The 20,146-nt window shown below is 43.3% G+C and overlaps 1 protein-coding gene across 1 annotated transcript; it reads right to left on the reverse strand.

Annotated features, from left to right (window-relative positions):
* Positions 1-9,385: 9,385 nt before the first annotated feature.
* Positions 9,386-13,337, reverse strand: LOC143696613 (uncharacterized). The gene is made up of 2 exons (XM_077193193.1): positions 12,983-13,337; positions 9,386-12,552 (listed from the first exon to the last, which is right to left on the reverse strand). Exon 2 carries the CDS (start codon positions 12,510-12,512, stop codon positions 10,728-10,730), a length of 1,785 nt encoding a protein of 594 aa, XP_077049308.1. The 5' UTR covers positions 12,513-12,552; positions 12,983-13,337; the 3' UTR covers positions 9,386-10,727.
* Positions 13,338-20,146: the final 6,809 nt, after the last annotated feature.

A 20,146-nucleotide genomic window follows, 5' to 3' on the forward strand; every position in this document is an offset into this window, starting at 1 on the left:
TCTTCTCTTTACTGGCCGCTTCCCTCGCAGAAAGCCGGAAACGCAGCATGGGAGACTCCAGCACTCACTTGGCAGGTCAGGGATAACCAGCCCGCATCTCATTCACACACATTCATCTCCCCCCGTACCTGCCCCCCCAAAAAGTACTTACCAATCCTTTTTCCTTTCCGGGTTCTTCATATGCACTACTAGTATTAGGGGGCCAGTTACCATGGTTTTAGGGAGCCTTTTTCCTTTTTCTTTGTTTTATTGCCTCCTTTTGTCCACCGATCATAACCTGCGTCTGTCGGTCACCCCAGGGGAAACAGAGTAAGGCTGCCTAACTGGGCACAGTGTGCATTCCTCACTCTGACTCTCCTAAAGCACCGGCAGCGAGGTGTTAGTAACCATCCCCTGCTACCATAATTGTGTTAAACGCCAATCACTTGTTTTTAAAATTTTAAAAGTTTAATTGTAATAAAATGGTTATAAAAATAGTAATTAATTAGAGTAATAAAAATTTGGACAATTAGGATTAGGACAATACAGGACAGTAAAAAACAAAGAGTTACTGACAGTCCGGGTACCCCTTTCTAGGCAAAATAAGCCTGAAAAAGGACACACATTCACAGAGGATTAACCCTTAAAAACAATAGCCCGTTTGTATATTCATACACCTTGTACATGATGCATAACTTCCATTCAAACAAAGGATTCTGTCTGGTCAGTGTCAGCTTCTTCCTCTTAATCCTAATGGCGTCTCAGGGTTGAGTGAGGCGGGAAGAATTTAGTTTCCTCTGATAAGAGAGCAATAAATTTTTTCTCTGAAAGATTTAGGTGTCCTGTGGCTGCTATCTCAGTGAGAGTCCTTTCTTTAAAAAAGTATCTTACATAGCATAGTTTTTATTTTAACATTATGTTATAACCTAAAACTATATTTAACACATTACTTAAGAAAATTAATACAGCATAACTTTCTAACATAACACATAAAATATTCATTTTAATATTTGCGAAAAGCCAATCATAAAATACGCATTTTTCACAGACACGCTAACTGGGTTATATGTAAATGTTTAAATTGTTGGAAAAATTGGTATTTTAGTTCACAAAATCAACACTCTCATTGCAGGAAATGTCGAGTACTAAATCTATCCCCTATCCAGATAGAACTCAAAACAACTGAAGTAATAACTTTGTTTGGTGTATGGTAATTATTAGTGCCTGTGTAATGAGAGATACCTGAGGAATGGTGGGAAACCACAGTTAAGGAGTGTCAAAAACGCTTATGCCTGGAAATAAGTAAATAGGAAGTGACAAGGGAAAAGAGGGCAAGCCTGGCTTGACCGTTATACTCGCTGTTAAAAATAGGTTAGAAACTGTTGTAAAAATAGTTGATAGATTGTTAAGTATGTACTGTTAGTTTGTTTATTATATTGTAAAAGGGGTTAAGAGAGTAGTTATAAGAAATACAGTATTCAACGTACCATAATACACCTAAGTGAAATGCACCACCTGTGGTGGTGTTCACAGGGGTCCCAGGACGAGAGAAGAGACAAGGATCTGACTCCATGTTTCAGAAGGCTAATTTATTATTTTATGATATAGATGCTATATTAAAACTATACTAAAATAATAGAAGAAAGGATTTCATCAGAAGGCTAGCAAAGAAAGGAAGAAGAATGGAATGATAACAGAAGCTCCTGACTCTCAGAGCGTCTGAGCCAGCTGGACTGTGATTGGCCATTAATTAGAAACAACCACGTGAGACCAATCACAGATCCACCTGTTGCATTCCACAGCAGCAGATAATAATTGTTTACATTTTGTTCCTGAGGCCTCTCAGCTTCTCAGGAGAAAAATCCTAGCAAAGGGATTTTTCAGAAAATATCATGGCTACACACCACCCCCCAGGTGAAACGAGCCAGCCTGGACAAAACTGTAATGGGCCAATCAAGTGCCTTAAACCTTCATGAAGATGAAGGATCCAAAAAGAAACCAATCCAAAGGGAGAAAAATCAGGATTAAAAGGGGCTTCTGACCCACTGAATCTGTGCCACTCCATCTGGGACAGCAGGGACATCGCTACATTGCTGCTGAAAAGACCCAGCGCCAGCATTGCAGCATCCTCGATGGGAACGCTTCTGCTTGGCCCGCAGGTCCCCTTGCTTTAGGCCTTTCTTTTTCTTATAATAAATGCTGAAATCACTTTAGTACCGCGAACCTGCTCTCATTTTTAACACTCACCACCGAGAGGATCATATACCCCTGCTGTGGGTTGCAACCCCATATGCAGGGAAGGTGGGGGTACAAGCCATACTGGACCTCTGTTATTCCTGTTTCTGTCACTCATTTGTTGTCTTTTCTCTTTCGGGATACCAGCAAGATCATGTCACAAATGCTACCAAAAGCATTACATGGAAAGAAATCAAAGTTCCTCTTTTATTACACATACCCATGTGTTATAACCCATCCAAATTAAGTACTTCTAGGCAAAATGGGGAAAAATAATGGATTGCAAGAAACCTAGGAAAAAGCGGTAATATACTGGGAATTGAATGTCCAAAAGGAGAGAGATGGATTTGTTTTACATTTGATCTTAGGGATATAGTCCATGATTCGGTAAAGGCACAATTAGTAAGCAGAAAGGTAAAACCAACACAGCAATCTAACTCTGTATTGGCCCCAAATTAAATGCTGAATCGTATTATAAGACTCCAAGCAGTTATAGAGATGATCACAAACAAAGCTGCTCTGGCATTGGAATTAATATCAAGTCAGCAAAGCCAAACAAAAACTGTAGTGTATCAGAATAGGTTGGCTTTAGACTACTTATTGGCTAAAGAAGGGGGGGTTTGTAGAAAGTTTAATATATCAGATTGTTGAAAATAGGTGACAACAGGGATGTCATCCTGGAAAAAGCAAAAGATATCAGAAAAATAACCCAGGTACCACTCCAAAACTGGAAAACAATATTAAAAACTAGCTGGTAGGGTAATGTACTGGGGATAGAATGGTGGAAGAAATTAGGCTTCTTCCTTTTATGTGTTAAAACTCTTTTGATATTTATTCCTTGTTTAATCCTGTTTTATTTGATTACCAGCATGTTCCAAAGAATGCAAGTGGACAAGACATATTGCTCAAGCCAAATGATTTATAAAAAATAAGAGGGGAGGACTGTTATGGATACATATTATAATATTGGCTTTTTGCAAACATTAAAATGGATTTTACATGTGTAATGTTAAAGTAACTTTGCTATAAAGATGTAGTTTTGATTTCTGCTGTCATTAAAGTTTAGCTATATTAGTGAAATAGCTATACTTGCATTAAAATTCCTGCTTGGATGGGATAACATCCAATGAACATAGGATGAGGACACCTGCCACAGATATGCCAACTATCAGCACTCACTGTCTGAAGACAGTATGGACCAAGGCCCAAACTGGAAGTGATAAAGAGAAGGAACCAAAACCACAGCCAAGAAACACGCATGCTCTAAAAAGGCAGACCCAAGGAGGGGCCATGTGAAATAATTCCTGGAATGGATATGCATAAGTGTCTATGAATATGTAACAGGCTGATGTAAGGGAAAAAGTATTTAAGGGGTATCCCCAAGGTAACAGTGTGATCTTGGCTGAGTGCCAAGATGCACCCCATAACAACCTTTGCTCTATGGTCCTTGTCTCCTATTGTCCTTTATTAAACTTCTAACATTTTCACAGGAGAGTGAGGGTGTTTTTCACAATACATATGCATAACCCCAGCAACTCCCATCCCCGCTTTGTATTAAAATGAGGTTATTAGTCCTTCACGCATGCACAATTCTTCTCTTGAATTGGGTTGGTGGTTTCAAATTGGGTCAGTGGTCCCAGGGATGAAGTCAGGAAGGTCTTTGTCAGGTCTCTGTGACCCTCTGGCACAATCCAAGACCCCCTGCTTCGTGATGGATTAACACACAGTCAAGGTGCTGGGCAATGTTCTACTGGTTTCAATATGTTTCTATAATGGTTCACTCGCTCTGCTTCCTTCTACAAACGAGCTCATAATATAACAATTAGCTTTAGCATCTAATAATCATTAACCTATCATTAGTGTATCTAACTTCAATATGAATTGATTCTAACCCTCAGCTAAAATCTTAACCCTTTAAAATCATGATTCATTCCCCACTCCTTCTTAAAGGTTAGTAAATTCTTTTACTAATATATTTCAGCAGAATCCGTGATGTTTGTATGTCTGAGACAGAACACACAACAAAACTCCCTTTGGTCAGCAGCAAACAGCTTTGTTTATTGTGTCCAGCACCTTTTTCTAGCCCATTCAAAACTCCTGGGTAGAGACAGCTCATTGGTCTATCTCTGTGCCCCCAGATTCTGAACCAATACAATGTCTGCATCTTAGGAGAGCTCCCATTGGCTGTGAGCTTCTGTCAGTCAGCCCAGAGGCTGCTTCATGGAGCTGAGCTGGACTGCTTATTATAACTTGATTAATACTACTGCAACACTAATATATAGATTCTTCTTCATCTAGCAAAGCTGCGTGGTAGGTGTCTCTTAAAACTGTACCATATGCTTTCGATACTGAAGTTAAAGCTGCTGCTCTCCACAACAGTCTCCAATTCCAAACAAGTACTATAATAGACAAAATCAAACTTATACCAACTAAGATAAGCAAAACAGTAATTGGATGAACTAAGGTATTGAGGAAGCCAGTTGCCATTGGAGACCACCCAAAGAGCACATCCCACCAATGATGGGATGGGCCTTCTTCCAATCTTTTAAATACTCTCTGCGTAGTCTCTGTGTCATGGTGTCTTGTAACCAAAGGTTTTTTTCATTCATCTTTAATTTCTTTTAGAATTCTCTTTAATTCATGATGTTTCAACAACTGGGTAACCAAAGATAAGTTCATCCCTATAGGCACAGGTGATATTTCTTGGACAGTAATCAAATTCACCTTTATATGTTGGTATGATATGACAGGTGCCTGATAGGAAAAATCATATCCCTCAAGTTTGACAGTTACAAATGCACAAGTTAAACTGAGTTTTATTCACAGTAATCTCATCCACCATTATAGTGGGGCATGCTGTTCTGAGGCAGACACAACCTTGTCCTGTATACACAAGCAAGGTTAATGGGATGCATTTCAAAGTGACTAATGCTTTGCTCTGTATCCAAACAAATATTTTTATCATCACTTACATTGCCTTCACATACACACCCCAGCTGTCCCCTCATTGAGCAAGGTTCTAAGTTAATAGTTCGCCACCTTCCTTCAACCTTTCATGCCCACATTCTGTGTTCAAAAGGATATAGTATGGACCCTCGTGATTTAGCCCTAAAGGAACAATTGGATGTATTAAGCTTACTGATGCATCATATATGGTTAAAACAAAAGCTGTTACCATACTTGTCATGGGATCATAAGTAAAATTAACTAAAACCCACCAGGATTGAAGTTCTTTTCCTAAATCCAAGGCATTATCCCAAACAACTTTACGAATTTTGGCAGGGAATATGCCTTCTTCCCCATCCCTAATAACTGAAGCCAGCACTGGTTACATCCATAATTCTGCCTGTGTACACCCAAAAGCCAAAGCAACGTTCCCACTAGCTGTGCCTAAAGTATCAATTATCAATTGATGATCTCGCTCTTCCATATTTCCCCATTCTGGTAATATTTTGAACAATTTCCACTGGCTGGTACCTAATGCCAACAAGGAGGAGTGTAAGGGTTGTTGCAATTTAAGCATATCACTGCCAAGTGCTGTCAATTTGCTAATTATTACTTCTGAATCCATTGTATTTAGAACCCCTAGTCCTGTTCCCAATAATTCAGTAAGGTCTTTCTTCTGTCTGGACATATAAGGCATATGCTTCTGCAGCCAGGTGGTCCAATCCATAAAAGAGGTCCTTACAAATGGAGCACACTCGGGCCAAATGGGAGAGGCATTCACTTGCATTGCCATTTCTACCCATTTTAATGACCACTTCGGATTAATTAGCAATTTTTGAATTCCGTCTTCTTAACAGCATGTGGTCCAATTTTGGTAATTACAGGAACCATGGGTTCTAAAGTGATTTGAGTAGCTGTGGTTTGTCTCAGTGTTAGCACTGGCTGTTATTTTAACCTTATCCATTCGGGAAACAGTACAAAACTGAGTTATATTACAATCAATCTAAAAAACCTTGATTGCACAACCTCCTATTTTGAGTCTAAACTCTGGACAATTGGCTAAGCATTTGTCACAGCACTCAGGACCAATTCGAATAAGTTTCATGGGTTTTTGACAAAATTTATGAAACTCATCCTGGACAAACACATATTCACATCCTTGAACATTTCTTCTATCCCACACAGCTGCATTTGTAACTTTTAGCATCTGATCCAGAGACTTACGGGAGTTGGGGTCATAGGCTTTCCCTTGGCACTTATATATACCAGTTACATTTAAATGCAAGTGGTACTGCATTAGTTGTGGCTATAGTGATAATCACAAATACCACAATTCTCCAGGCTACACCTACTTGATTATCCATTATAACTACAAACTTTTCTATTCTGAAACTATGCTTATCATCTCACCCACACCCTATTTATTTTCCTGAGAAAGTTTTAATTTCAGTTCGTTGTCACCCGCTATAACTTTCCAGAGTCCCTCGGGAGCCTTCTTCGCTCGGGAATGATGGCACTTTGTTCCTTAATCTTGGTTGCAGTAAAGGTGGTGAAAAGCACTTGGAATGGTCCCTCCCACTGCGGTTCCAGAGTCTTCTCTGCAAAAGACTTAACATATACATAATCCCCAGGCTGTACATCATGCACTGGTCCATCTAATTCTCTGCTTCGAGCCCCAGCCACGATTCTCAATTTCTCTAAATTGTTTGTTTAGGGCCACCACATATCTGTGTAGGGTTTCTTCCCCTACTTGAGTGGGTGTTCTCCCTTCTTGAATTCCACATGACCTTCCATACAGTATTTCAAAGGAACTAAATTTTTCTTTTACTCTTGGTTTGGTCCAGATTCATAATAATGTTAATGGAAGAGCCTGAGGCCAAGGTAACTTTGCCTCTTGTCCCAGTCTTATTATTTGCTGCTTAATCAAGCAATTCATTTTCTCCACTTGGCTGCTTGACTGAGGATGATATGAAGTTCCCAATCTATGCCTAAATGGTGGCTAATTTGCTGCACAATTTTTGAAATAAAATGTGGCCCTCCATCTGAAGATATTGTGGCTGGGACTCCAAAACACAGTATTCTTTCTCATAACAATGCTTTGGTTACCTCTCGCACTTTGGCAGTTCTCATAGGGAAAGCTTCTGGCCACCCTGAAAAGGTATCTGTTAACACCAATAGGTATCAGTACCCCCCTTTCCTGGGTAGTTCTGAAAAATCAATTTGCCATTGCTGCCCAGGTCCATATCCTTTTCCAATTTGCCCAAGTTTTGGTTTAGGAATATTTTTGGGATTAGTTTGGAGGCAAAGGCTACATTGGTGAGTCACCTGAATCACTGTACTTTGCAAGTTTCTGGCTATGATTCTGTCTTTCAAGTAATTGTACAAAGCATCTATTCCCCAATGTGTTTTCTCATGTTCATCTTTCACTAATGACCATAGCATATAAGAGGGGATCACAAGCCTTCCTTTCCGTTCATCTGTAATAGCCCACCCCTCTTGGTTAAAACTTCCATTTTCTTTCTCAATAAGCATCTTGTCCTTTTTACTGTACCTTGGCTTACCTTCAATAGAAATTTGTCCATCTGGGATTAAGGCTGTCTCAACTGTCTCAACAATTATCTCACCTTTAGCTGCTTCTTTTGCCTTTCTGTCTGCCAGCTAATTTCCTTCCTCCAATTCAGAGCTCACTTTTTGGTGTGCCTTGATGTGAATGATGGCTACCTTTTCAGGTTGCTGGACTGCCTCCAACAGTTTTATTATCTCTTGTGCATGTTTAATGCTTTTTCCTTGTGAGTTCAACAGTCCTCTTTCCTTCCAGATGGCTTCATGTGCATGGACTACCCCAAATGCATACCTCGAGTCTGTGTAAATATTGATTTTCTTTCCTTTAGCCAGCTCTAAAGCCTGGGTTAAGGCAATTATTTCATCCTTCTATGCCAAGGTGTTAGTTGGTAATGATCCAGACTCTATTAACTCTCGGCTTGTGGTAACCACATACCCAGCATGCTTTTTTCCACTGATGACATAGCTGCTTCCATCAGTAAACCAGGTCTCAGTGTCCTCGAGAAGGATGTCCTTCAGATCTGGGGTGACTGGAGTAGGTAGCTTCAATAGTCTCCAGGCAATCATGGATCACCAGTTCTCCCATACTACCACTGAGGAAAGAAGCTGGGTTCACAATGTTAGTTACCACAATTTCTACAACATCTTGTTCCAGCATTATGGCTTGGTATTTCAAGAATCTCTGTGGGGAGAGCCAATGTCCCCCCCTTTACTTCGAGCACTGCAGACACTGTGTTGAACACCAGCACAGTCATCTTCTGGCCCAGGGTGAACTTGCATGTTTCCTGGATGTTCACTGCCACTGCTGCAACAGCTCTGAGGCATCCTGGCCATCCCTTAGCTGCTGCATCCAGCTGCTTAGAGAGGTAGGAGACTGCCCTGTGGTACGGGCCCAGATCTTGTGCTAATATTCCCAAAGCAATTCCCTGCTTTTCATGAGAAAACAAGAAGAATGGTTTACTCACATCTGGAAGTCCCAGGACTGGAGCTGACATGAGGGCCTTCTTCAGTTGTTCAAAGGCTCGTGTTGCTTCTTTTGTCCATTGGAGATCTGTTTCCTTCCATAACCAAGGCATATAAGGGTTTGACTAACAGTCCATAATTATAAACCCACAGCCTGCACCACCCAGTCATGCCTAAAATGGTTCTCAGTTCTTTTACTATCTGGGGCTTTGGGGTCTGGCATATTGCTTCCTTGTGATCCATCCTAAAGTTCTTTGTCCAGCACTAACCTCGTAGCCCAAATAAATAACCGTTTGCTTCACCATTTGGGCTTTCTTCTGGGATACTCAATACCCCTGTAGGCCCAAAAAGTTTAAGAGGCTTACTGTCCACTCCACACATGTCTCTTGAGTTTTGGTACCTACCAGGAGGTTGTCCACATACTGTAACAGCTGTCCTTCTTCTGATGGAGCTTCCCAGGATTCCAGATCTTTTACTAGTTGTTCTCCAAATATTGTAGGGGAGTTCTTGAACCTTTGAGGCAGAACTGACCATGTGAGATGGGTTTTGCAGCCAGTTTTGGGGTTTTCCCACTTGTCGAGGTTTAGGGCAAATTTGGAGGAGAATTTCCAAATTAGGGCTCCTCCAGTTAGCAAACCCACACAGCCCCTCCCCCCAGCCGGTTCGGGAAGGATTTCTCGGAGAGGAGTGGAAACTGGGCCAAGAGCTACTGCATGAGCTATCTCCTGCTTGATCTGGACAAAGGCCTGTTGCTGCTCAGGGCCCCAGTGGAAAGTGTTCTTCTTGCGGGTGACCAGGTAAAGAGGGCTCACGATCTGACTATACTCAGGAATGTGCATCCTCCAAAAGCCTATGGCACCTAGGAAAGCCTGTGTCTCTTTCTTATTGGTGGGTGGAGACATTGCTGTGATCTTGTTGATGACGTCTGTAGGAATCTGACGCCGTCCATCTTGCCACTTCACTCCCAGGAACTGAATCTCACGAGCTGGTCCCTTTACTTTGCTCTTTTTAATGGCGAAACCAGCTCCCAGGAGGATTTGGATGATTTTCTTTCCTTTCTCAAACACTTCCGCAGCTGTGTTCCCCCACACAATGATGTCATCAATATATTGCAGATGTTCTGGAGCCTCACCCCTTTCTAGTGCAGTCTGGATCAGTCCATGGCAGATGGTAGGACTGTGCTTCCACCCCTGGGGCAGTCGGTTCCAGGTATACTGCACTCCCCTCCACGTGAAAGCAAACTGAGGCCTGCATTCTGCTGCCAGAGGAATGGAGAAAAATGCATTGGCAATGTCTATAGTGGCGTACCACCTCGCTGCCTTGGACTCAAGCTCGTACTGGAGCTCTAATATGTCTGGCACAGCAGCACTCAGTGGTGGAGTCACCTCATTCAATGCACGGTAGTCCACAGTCAATCTCCATTCTCCTTCAGATTTTCGCACAGGCCAAATGGGGCTGTTGAAGGGTGAGTGGGTCTTGCTGACCACCCCTTGGCTCTCCAGCTCTCGGATCATCTTATGGATGGGGATCACAGCATCTCGAGTAGTTCTATACTGTCGTCGATGCACTATGGAGGTGGCAATTGGCACTCGTTGATCTTCTCCCATCAGACATCCTACTGCAGATGGATTCTCAGACAGCCCAGGCAAGGTGTTCAATTGCTGGATGCCCTCTGTCTCTACAGCAGCTATCCCAAATGCCCACTTGAGTCCTTTTGGGTCTTTGAAATACCCACTTCGAAGGTAGTCTATGCCCAAAATACATGGGGCCTCTGGGCCAGTCACAATAGGATGTTTCTTCCACTCATTCCCAGTGAGGCTCACATCAGCTTCCACCAAAGTGAAATCCTGGGATCCCCCTGTCACACCAGCAATAGAAACAGACTCTGTCCCCACATGTCTCGATGGAATTAATGTACATTGTGCGCCAGTATCAACCAAAGCTTTATACTCTTGTGGTTCCGATGTGCCAGGCCAACGAATCCACACAGACCAGAAAACACGATTTTCCCTGGCCTCTACCTGGCTAGAGGCAGGGCCCCTCTAAGCCTGGTTATCCTTCTTTCCCTGGGCATATGTCTTAGATGTTCCTTCAAGGGGATCAGACGTGGCATCATCAGCATCATACCTGGCGGTTCGGCTACGGGCAACTGGAGCTGCTTTCTTCCTGGTGGCTTCCTTCAATTCACGCACCCGTCGTGCCAGAACAGCAGTAGGTTTTCCATCCCACCTCCTCATATTTTCTCCACAGTCACGCAGGTAGAACCACAGCTCTGTTCGTGGGGTGTACCTTCTCTGGCCATCTGGGGAACGTCTGCCTTGGATACCAGAACCTCTGATCTGTACTGCTGAGATTTGGAGAAGGTCTTCTTTAATCTCCTCTCTGAGCTTCTTATGATTCTCCTCTATCTTATCCTCTAAGTTCTGCAGACGTGTTTCTACCGCTGCAATTCTGGCATGTGTTGGGCCATGCACAGCATCTGCATATGCTCGGAGCTTCCTTGCCATATCCAGCACAGTCTCGTCCCTCTCATCCCGCTTCATTATGGCTAGGGCAGAAGCATATTCGTGTGGCCCAAGTCGCACAAGTTTCCGCCACATCACAGACGTGCATGGCACCAAGTCTGGGTTCCTAGTTGTCACATCATCTGAGAAGATAATCTCTGCCACTGCCATCTCTCTCAGGCGTTGGATCCCTTGCTCTATGGTCTTCCACTGTGTCTGTTGCATATAAAGATCATCTGCACACAGGTATCTTTGTGCAACACTTTCCAAGACCCGTGCCCAGAGGCTCTGAGGGTTTGCCCCCCTCATCATTCCTTGGTCAATGACAGGGTCATGTGACAGGGATCCCAAATGCCTCGCTTCTGTGCCATCCAGAATTGTAGCCTCGCCTGCAGCATCCCAGAGACGGACTAACCAACTAATTATGGATTCATCAGGTCGTCGGGTGTAATCCTTCCGTAAGCCACGAAGGTCCTTCAGGGAAAAGGACTCAATATTTGCATCTGGTCTTGCACCTGCTGCTTTGACTCCTGATTTTATGTCAGGAGGCATTGAGGTTCCTTCTGCTGCATCCTCATCATCATCATCATCCACTGGTCGATTGGTCTTGTCTGTGCATTTCCCACTTCTGGTACTGGTAGCAACAGCCATTGGTTTAGCTGCTGGCTTAGGCTCACTATCTGGTTTGGCTGCTGGCTTCGAGCCTGTGGTGTTGGCGGCAGCCTGAGTGACTGGGATAGCTGATTTATCTCCCTGCCCCCCTGCCTCCGTCTGCTGTCCTACAGTCTCCAACAGAGTGCGATAAGCATATGCCAGGGCCCAGCTCACTGCAATGACCTTTCTCTCCTTAGGCTCATCCTGGTATTTCTCTTTCAGATATTTCCCCACCTCAGCTGGGTTCTGAATTTGTTTATGGGGAAAATCCCAGACTATAGGGTCGGAGAATTCCTTCAGGATGTGGCCCATTTCCTCCCATTTCCCACACCACTCAGGATGTTTCACCCCTGGGTCTACTCCTAAGTCAGGGGTCTCATCAGCCCGTCTAGAAATCTCAGCCCTCATTCTGGAGAGACAGCAGACTGTATAGAGGAAGGTTACCAGATTGAATACAAGAAAGATGGTTTCTCTAACATTCAGGGGAAACTGAACATCCTTTACTACTGATGCAACCGATTCATAGGAGAAGAAGGAAAGCAAAGGCTGAAAAGCCTCATTCCCTGCTGCTCCTCCTCTAACAAACTGGACGAATAACCATAGCCAAGAACCATTCATACCTGGAGCAGACCCCAACATGTTTATAAACTTCTTGCACATCATTGCCATCAAGCCCAGCAGGATAGCTATTCTGGTCACTGCCCCTCTGCTGTAAAAACTACGTATGAGGGACAATACTAGAACTATTTCAGGATAGGAAAATAAACCTAGGGACCACAGAGGTATTAAAATCTCGAAAAACCCTAGGGACCAGAAGCACATGCAAGCCTTCACCCCAACACTCATCATCAATTCAAAAAGCATGGCTATTAACTGCTTCAAACAGAGAGTAATGGCAACCAAAATACCCACAAAACAGGGTTTTTCCACTCACTCTCTCGAGCCCCACGTTGGGCGCCAAGATTTTGTCGAGGTTTAGGGCAAATTTGGAGGAGAATTTCCAAATTAGGGCTCCTCCAGTTAGCAAACCCACACAGCCCCTCCCCCCAGCCGGTTCGGGAAGGATTTCTCGGAGAGGAGTGGAAAGAACCTGTTTATTTAACAAGCACAGCACCCCCAGCACACAAAATGAACAATACCGGATGACACCACTCTGAAACAAGATGACAAATTCAGAAAGTCTCTCTCTGGGGGTGGTCACTCTGGTCTCAGTCCCTCCGGCGCTGGGGCTGCTGCTGCAGGCCAGAAGGTGCAGGATCTTGGTGTTTCTCAGGTCCCAGTCCGGAGCAGGTTCGAAGTGATCAGAAAAAGGAAAGGAGAAACCGTCCAGGAAGAAATTGGACAGTTTAGCTGAATTAGCTAAAGAGCAAAAGCAAGCAGAAGCAAAGCGAGCAAGAGCGAGAGAGCAAAAGCAAAAAGCAAAAGCAGCAAAAGCCAAAGCTGCAGTCTCCGTGTCCCGCCAGGCTGATAAGAAAACCAAAACAAAACTTTCCCGCTTCAGAGCCGGTCTTAAAGGTACAGAACATAATATCCAACCTTAACAGAACACATGAATGGGGATACAAGCATCATAACGTCACTCTAGGACACCACTCAAATGCAAAAAATTTCTGGCTGGTCTCATGGAGAGGAAGGCATAAGAAAGCATCCTTCAAATCTAAAACAGTAAACCATGTTAGTTCAGATGTTAAACGAGTTAACAGAGTGTAGGGGTTGGAAACCACTGGGTATAAATCCTCAGTTATCTTATTAACAGCTCTTAAATCTTGTACTATTCAGTAGAATCCATCAGGGTTTTTAACAGGTAAAATAGGAGTATTGAACTCAGACTGACTCTTTTAATAGCCCTATCTGTAACTAATCCCTTCTGTCTTCCTTTCTCAAAGGGTACTGCTTGACCCTAACTGGTTGTTTTCCTTCTTTAAGCCTAATTTGCACTGGGGGTGCATTCTTCGCTCTCCCTGGTATGTTAGAAGCCCACAGCCCAGGAAATACCTGATCCAGTATTTTCCTGTGAATCTCATATTCACTTTCAACTTTAGCCTCATTGGTTATTAACATCAGGCTTTAACAATTCCACATATTACTGGTGTTTAACCTCCAAAGTCATCTCTCCATTTTTTAATATTATTTTTGCTTCTAATTGTTCCAATAAATCTCTACCCAAAAGTGCTGATGGAGCATTGGGCATGTATAAGAACTTATGAATTCTCCATTGTTTGCCAAGTTTATATTTCAATGGCCTACAAAAATAAGCTCTTTCAGATTGGCCAGTTGCCCCCTTTACCATGACATAATCATCTGTTATTGGTATTAAAGCTTTATTTAACACCAAATATGCTGCCCCTGTGTCTATCGAAAATTCCATTTCCTTTTCTTTATTCCCTAGTTTCATTATAACCAGAAGGTCTCCTAGAGTAAGATCCTCCGGTCCACATCAGTCTTCCTTAACATGGGCAATCACCTCCCCCCTCTTTTAGATCTCCTATTTTTTGTTCATCACCTTTTCTTTGTTCCAGGCACTGGTTCTTCCAGTATCCAACTCTCTTGCAGAATGCACATTGATCTCTCCTTAGCCGAGGTGGTCCCTGCCTTAGTGGCCCTTGTCTACATTTTCCTTTTTCTTCTTCCCTTACTACTGCTAATAATTTTTTCATCCCTTCTTTGAACTTTTCTTCTCGGTTACTAAATACTCTCCATTCCTTTTCTAGCAAAGTCTCTAAATCCTGCGCTGTCGGACCCTGTATCTTCTGAAGTTTGCGTCTAATGCCCCCTGTAGATTGTCTTAAGAATAAACCCACTAGATGTTGTATCCCTTCCTCAGATTCAGGATCTAAGGTTATATAATGACACATCGCATCCCACAAATGTTCTAAAAATTCAGGAAGTGTTTCGGAGGGACCTTGCTTAATTGTATATAGGGCTGACCAGTTTATTGTTTTTGGGATTGCCCTTTCTAACCCCCTCACTATGAAGTCTTGATAATCCTCTAGTTTTTCCATATCACTAACATCATTAGCATTCCAGTGTGGATCCTGAAGAGGAAAGATGTCTCTCATATCGCTCTGTTATTCTACAGGCATCTTCTGCTAAACCCCCAGCTACCTTTAAAACCAGTTGTTTTTCTGTTTCAGTTAAGGCATCCAATAACAGCTGGAGATCTGACCAATCAGGTCGATGCTGTTTAATCATAAACTTTAATTTCTTTGCAACACCTATAGGGTCACTTTGATGATGCTTACCAATCTTTTCCCAAACCTCTAAATCCATTGTAGAAAAAGGAATTTTAACTAACATTGTTTTCTCATCAAGACTTACTGCCTCCCTCAAAAGTGCTTGTATAATTTCCTTTGTTTGTTTCTGAGTCCAGAATGCTGTAGGACCCTTTGGAGAGGGCTCCTCTTCCTCGCTGTCACTGCTGGGCAGTTGGAAAGATTTAGGAGTAAGTAGAGTAGTCGAGGTGGGGGATAGAGTAGAAGCTGGAGTTGAAACAGAAAACGGAGTTGATTCAGCTGAGCTTAAAACTGGAGCGGGAGTTGAAATAGAAATAGCTTTGTTTAAAGCTGGAGCTGGGGTTGAAATAGTAATAGCCTTAACTGGAGTGGGGGATGAAATATGAGCTGAAGTTTGATCAGAGATGTCAGGGGGTGGAACAAGAGCTGGGGATGGAGTTGAGGTTGTTAACTGTCCTGAATTTGCTGCCTCTCTCTGCCCCCCTTGCCTTCTAGGGAGTGGTTCAAACAGATCCCCCAACTCTTGCTCCAGTGAGTCAGCTGGGTATATTTTGTCTGGGTGTGTGCAGTTTTGATTTATGGAGCATGCACTACAACACCATTTCAGCCTCCCTCTACTAGTCCCATTGTCTTTTTCCAGGGCCAATACAAAGGGGTCAGAAGGAGCCCTGAGTCCACAATCCCTCTGCCACTCAGGGTAGTTCCAGAGGGAGAAAAACATGTCAGCATATGTCACCTCTTCCCATTTCTGCTCCCGTCTCAAAAACAACATAAGCTGTAACAAAGTCTCATAATGTAGAGCTCCAGTTGGGAGCCACCTGACCCCCTCTTCAATCCTATAAAGTGGCCACCACTGTGTGGAAAATTTCACTAGAGTCTTTTTATTTTCTATTCCTCCATACCCTACTAGTTCCTTCCAGTGTGCCAAAATACACCCTAAAGGACTACTTTTGGGGATCTCTTTACTCTGGTTGCTTCCCATCACTCCCCTTCTCCTTAACAAAACCAGCAGTCTACTCCAATCCTTATTACTTATTACCTCCTCCTTTGCTTCTTGTCTCACTTCCACCCAAACCTGACTTCACAGATTCGCACAGTCCTTTCCCAGTCTTCTTCTCGCACAGCCCACCGCTCAGGTACTAAATGTGACTTTCCGCACACCAATTTTAAAATCCTTGATTCTAAATCAGCTCGATCAGGGAGCTCTTGACACTGGGCACACTTTCTATACCGGTTAGCAGAAGAACAATAATAATGTCCTGCACAAATCTTACACTTCAGTAACACCCACGCACAATGCCAACCTCTAGATATACCAAAATCTGCAGGAAAATTCCCACAAATACAAGCTATTCCGTTTTGACTCTTTAAATTCTTCACAGATGGTTTCTCCTAATCCAAAGCCACTAGTCCCCCAGCAGACATCTGATATAAACCTTCTAAATATACTCTCATTTCCCCTGTCTACCCACCAGTTTACTGAATTCACAAACTCCCACGAGTCGAGCCCAAACCACTGAAGCAAAGGAGTTCCCTCTATCCGTCTGGACAGATTGGATTCTCAGACCAAAACTATCCCTATTACGATTCTAGCAATCAGCATCTACAAACACAATCCCCGTACTAAAACCACAAGTAAATTCTTATCAAAAGCTTCTACTTTTTCTTGCCAAACTGGCCCCGTCCTTTGTCTGTCCCAAATTAACTTCAAAATGTTCACATCTCAGCTCTCAAAAATTAATAAATTCTTTCAAACAAACCAGTTTTACTACTTCACATTCAACGTGTGCTAACTTTTGACACAAGATGGCAGCGTTGCCTCAAAAATACACCACAGCTCCAAACTCGACTACAACATAAACTAACACAAAAAAAATCCCTTTGATGCAATACAACAATATCACAATCTTATTATTCCCGCGGGAAACACAAACACACTACACTAAAGCACTTAACCTCTATATTTCAAATTTCACAAACATAAACACCTGAACAGCAAAATGCCGCCCCTATAATTTCTCAGAGTCCGAACCCTTTTAACATGAACACCAGGTGTTACAGTAAATTCTGTCCCCCGTAACCAAAACACACACACACACGGTCACAGCAGTAAATTCCGTCCCCTGTAACCAAAACACACACACACGGTCACAGCAGGGAGGGGATTTTATTAAGGACCATGCGCCCCACTCTCTTCGTTTTTCCCCAGCCGTTTCAGTCGCCCGAGAACAGAACCGCAGGTCCAAACTCCCACTTGCGTCGTGCTAACAGCACCTCTCAACAAACGCTCTCACAATCGTTCTCACAGTCAGGACACATTCATAATAGCATCACAACTTTAGACCAGGATTTACCCTTACGACTGCTAGCCCCGAATTGCTAGCAAACTGAGCCCTCTACAGTGAAACAAATGGCAAAATCCCTTTCTGTCAGCAGTAAATGCCCGAGCTCGGTACATCAGTTCAGCAATTCTTTCTGCTGACAACCAAATTTCAACTATAACTTCAGCTTGCAAGCACACTACAGAGGCACAAGTTGCGCATGTAACGTCTCCCACGACTTATCAACGGTCTTTTCTGACCACATGTATGCCTTACAGGTCACTACTTAAAACTGTTTTAATTTTTAAACAGACCATTTTGTCCGGTGTTTTAGTTGTCAGAGGTCCTTGTCTGCTGCTGGATGAACAGTCTGGGCAGCAGAGCCCACTCTTCCAGGAATATCCCAGGGGCGCCCTGAGGGGGTCCATGACCTGAGCTAGTCTCACAGCAGTCTCCTCCTGTCTTGGCTCGTCAATTGAGTAATTAAAACCAAAGGTCACAGACAAAGACTCTCTAACTAGTTAAAGTTAGAAAGTGGTATGTTGATTACACCAGCGGGTGGCACAGGGGTCGTCCCCAAAAGGCGTGACCGCCCAAGGATTTTTGCCTTCTATTTATTTCCCAAAATAATACATATGCATAACCTCAGCACCTCCCATGCCTGCTTTGTATTAAAATGAGGTTATAAGTCCTTCATGCGTGCACAATTCTTCTCTTGAATTGGATTGGTGGTCTCGAATTGGGTCAGTGGTCCCAGGGATGAAGTCAGAAAGGTCTTTGTCAGGTCTCTGTGACCCTCTGGCAAATCCAAGGCCCCCTGCTTTGTGATGGATTAACACAGAGTTCAGGTTCTGGGCATTGCTCTACTGGTTTCAGTATGTTCCTTTAATGGTTCACTTGCTCTGCTTCTTTCTACAAATGAGCTCATAATATAACAATTAGCCTTAGCTTAAGCATCTAATAATCATTAACCTATCATTGGCGTATCTAACTTCAATATGAATTGATTCTAACCCTCAGCTAAAATCTTAACCCTTTAAAATCATGATTCATCTTCACCTTCTCTCTCTCCCTTGGGCTTCCATTACCCCCTGGAGTGGCTCAAAGTTTGTTTTGGTCACCCTCTGAAGCCGCCTGAAACAACAACACCATCTGCAGCTGCGAGGGAGTCACTGCAGCCCTGCTGCCTCACTAGGAGCCAACAGTTGGAAGGAGTCACTGCCGCTGTTGCCTTGTCATGAGCCAACAGCGCTCCCTGCTGGTTCTGGTCGTAACTACAACAAAGGGGAAAGTACTTGACAGGCAGGAGAAGGCTGTTATTGGGTTTTCGGGGGGAGGGGGGGTTGTTGTTGCTATTATTGTTTGTTTGTCCATATATACTAGTAAAGAACTGTTCCTCTTTTTCCCACATCTTTGCCTAAAAGCCCCATAATTTCAAAGTTATAAAGTTATAACAATTTGGAGGGAAGGGGTAATTTCTTTCCATTCAGGAAGGTTCCTTCCTTCCTTGGCCGACACCTGTCTCTTCAACCAGGACACCTAATCAGGTAACACTTTTAAAAGCAGTAGCATCAAATACTCTAGCATAAGACTGTTTGCTATGGTAAAGCATATTCTAAACATACACTGGCTCAGTTCCCATAAGTCCTGTCTGATGCTAAGGGATATGAAAAAGAGCCTATGTACTTTATATTACACAAAGGTTTCCATAGAAGAATAAGAGTTCTTTGGGAAATGTTGCAGTGTGATTTCCTGTTTCACCTATCCCAACCTCTCAGGTGTGCCAACCTTCCCCCTCCCCCTTTTGCCCTCCTGCCTAAGAGCTGTCCATCAATCTTAACATTCCAGCAAGGGCATCATGTGGTTGGCAGAAATTCAAAAGATGCCCCTCTGGTCTGGGTTCATTGGCCTGTCCTAGCATCTATATCCCTTGAGCCTTCCCCTCCTCACACCTGGTTGGCCCTCACCTGTCCCTTCCCCTCCCCCTGTCCCAGGGGCTTAAAAGGACACGAGACCATGCGGCCCGGGGTTCTATTGCGAGTTGTTACAACATTCAGAGGTCTACCACCCTAAAATAAAACTCTGGATTAAGACTCTATGATAGAACCCGCTCCTTTTCTCTTCACCATCACCTGAACCTTTTCCATCAGAGGTAAACTGAGTTCCTACTTTGCCTGGATTTGTTCCGAGTGCCCAGCTGCAGCATCCAGCCGGCCAAAGGTATCTCTGGGGTGAAAACGCCACAGCTGCTGCCTTTGGTCCAGCAGTGAGGGCTAGACGAAGCCAGGCACGACACACCTGGAAACATCGGGATTAATATTCTATAGGGAAAATAAAAGATTGGCAAGAAGGATTGTAAACACTAAGTGACTTGCAGCTGGGGTGTAGAAAAATACATATATCATAATAATTGTTGTTTGGCCTTGAGAGGAATGAGGGATTTGTCTTTACAAACAAACTGTGGGTCTGCTGGTAGATAAAACTGGTACTGGGAAATAAAAGAAACAATGGGAAGGATTCCACTGTTCCACTGATTGATGAATGGGAAAAGATATTTGCCTTTACAAACAAACTGTAGGTTTGCTGATAAATGAAACTGGATATTGAAAGATGAAAGAAACAATGGGGAATAACCCTAAATTCCATAAGAATTAAAAATTAAAAGGGAGGGTTATACATTAGAGGGAAATCTTCAGTATCAGGCGTTCTGGGAAGTCTGTACCTCTCAAGTGCCTCAACCAATGGGGAA

The sequence above is a fragment of the Agelaius phoeniceus genome, chromosome W (genome assembly GCF_051311805.1).
Source record: "Agelaius phoeniceus isolate bAgePho1 chromosome W, bAgePho1.hap1, whole genome shotgun sequence".
Taxonomy (NCBI): Eukaryota; Metazoa; Chordata; class Aves; order Passeriformes; family Icteridae; genus Agelaius; species Agelaius phoeniceus.

Coding starts and splice junctions, on each gene's coding strand:
- LOC143696613 (XM_077193193.1), bottom strand. CDS start 12,512: ATGGCAATGATGTGCAAGAAGTTTATAAACATGTTGGGGTCTGCTCCA.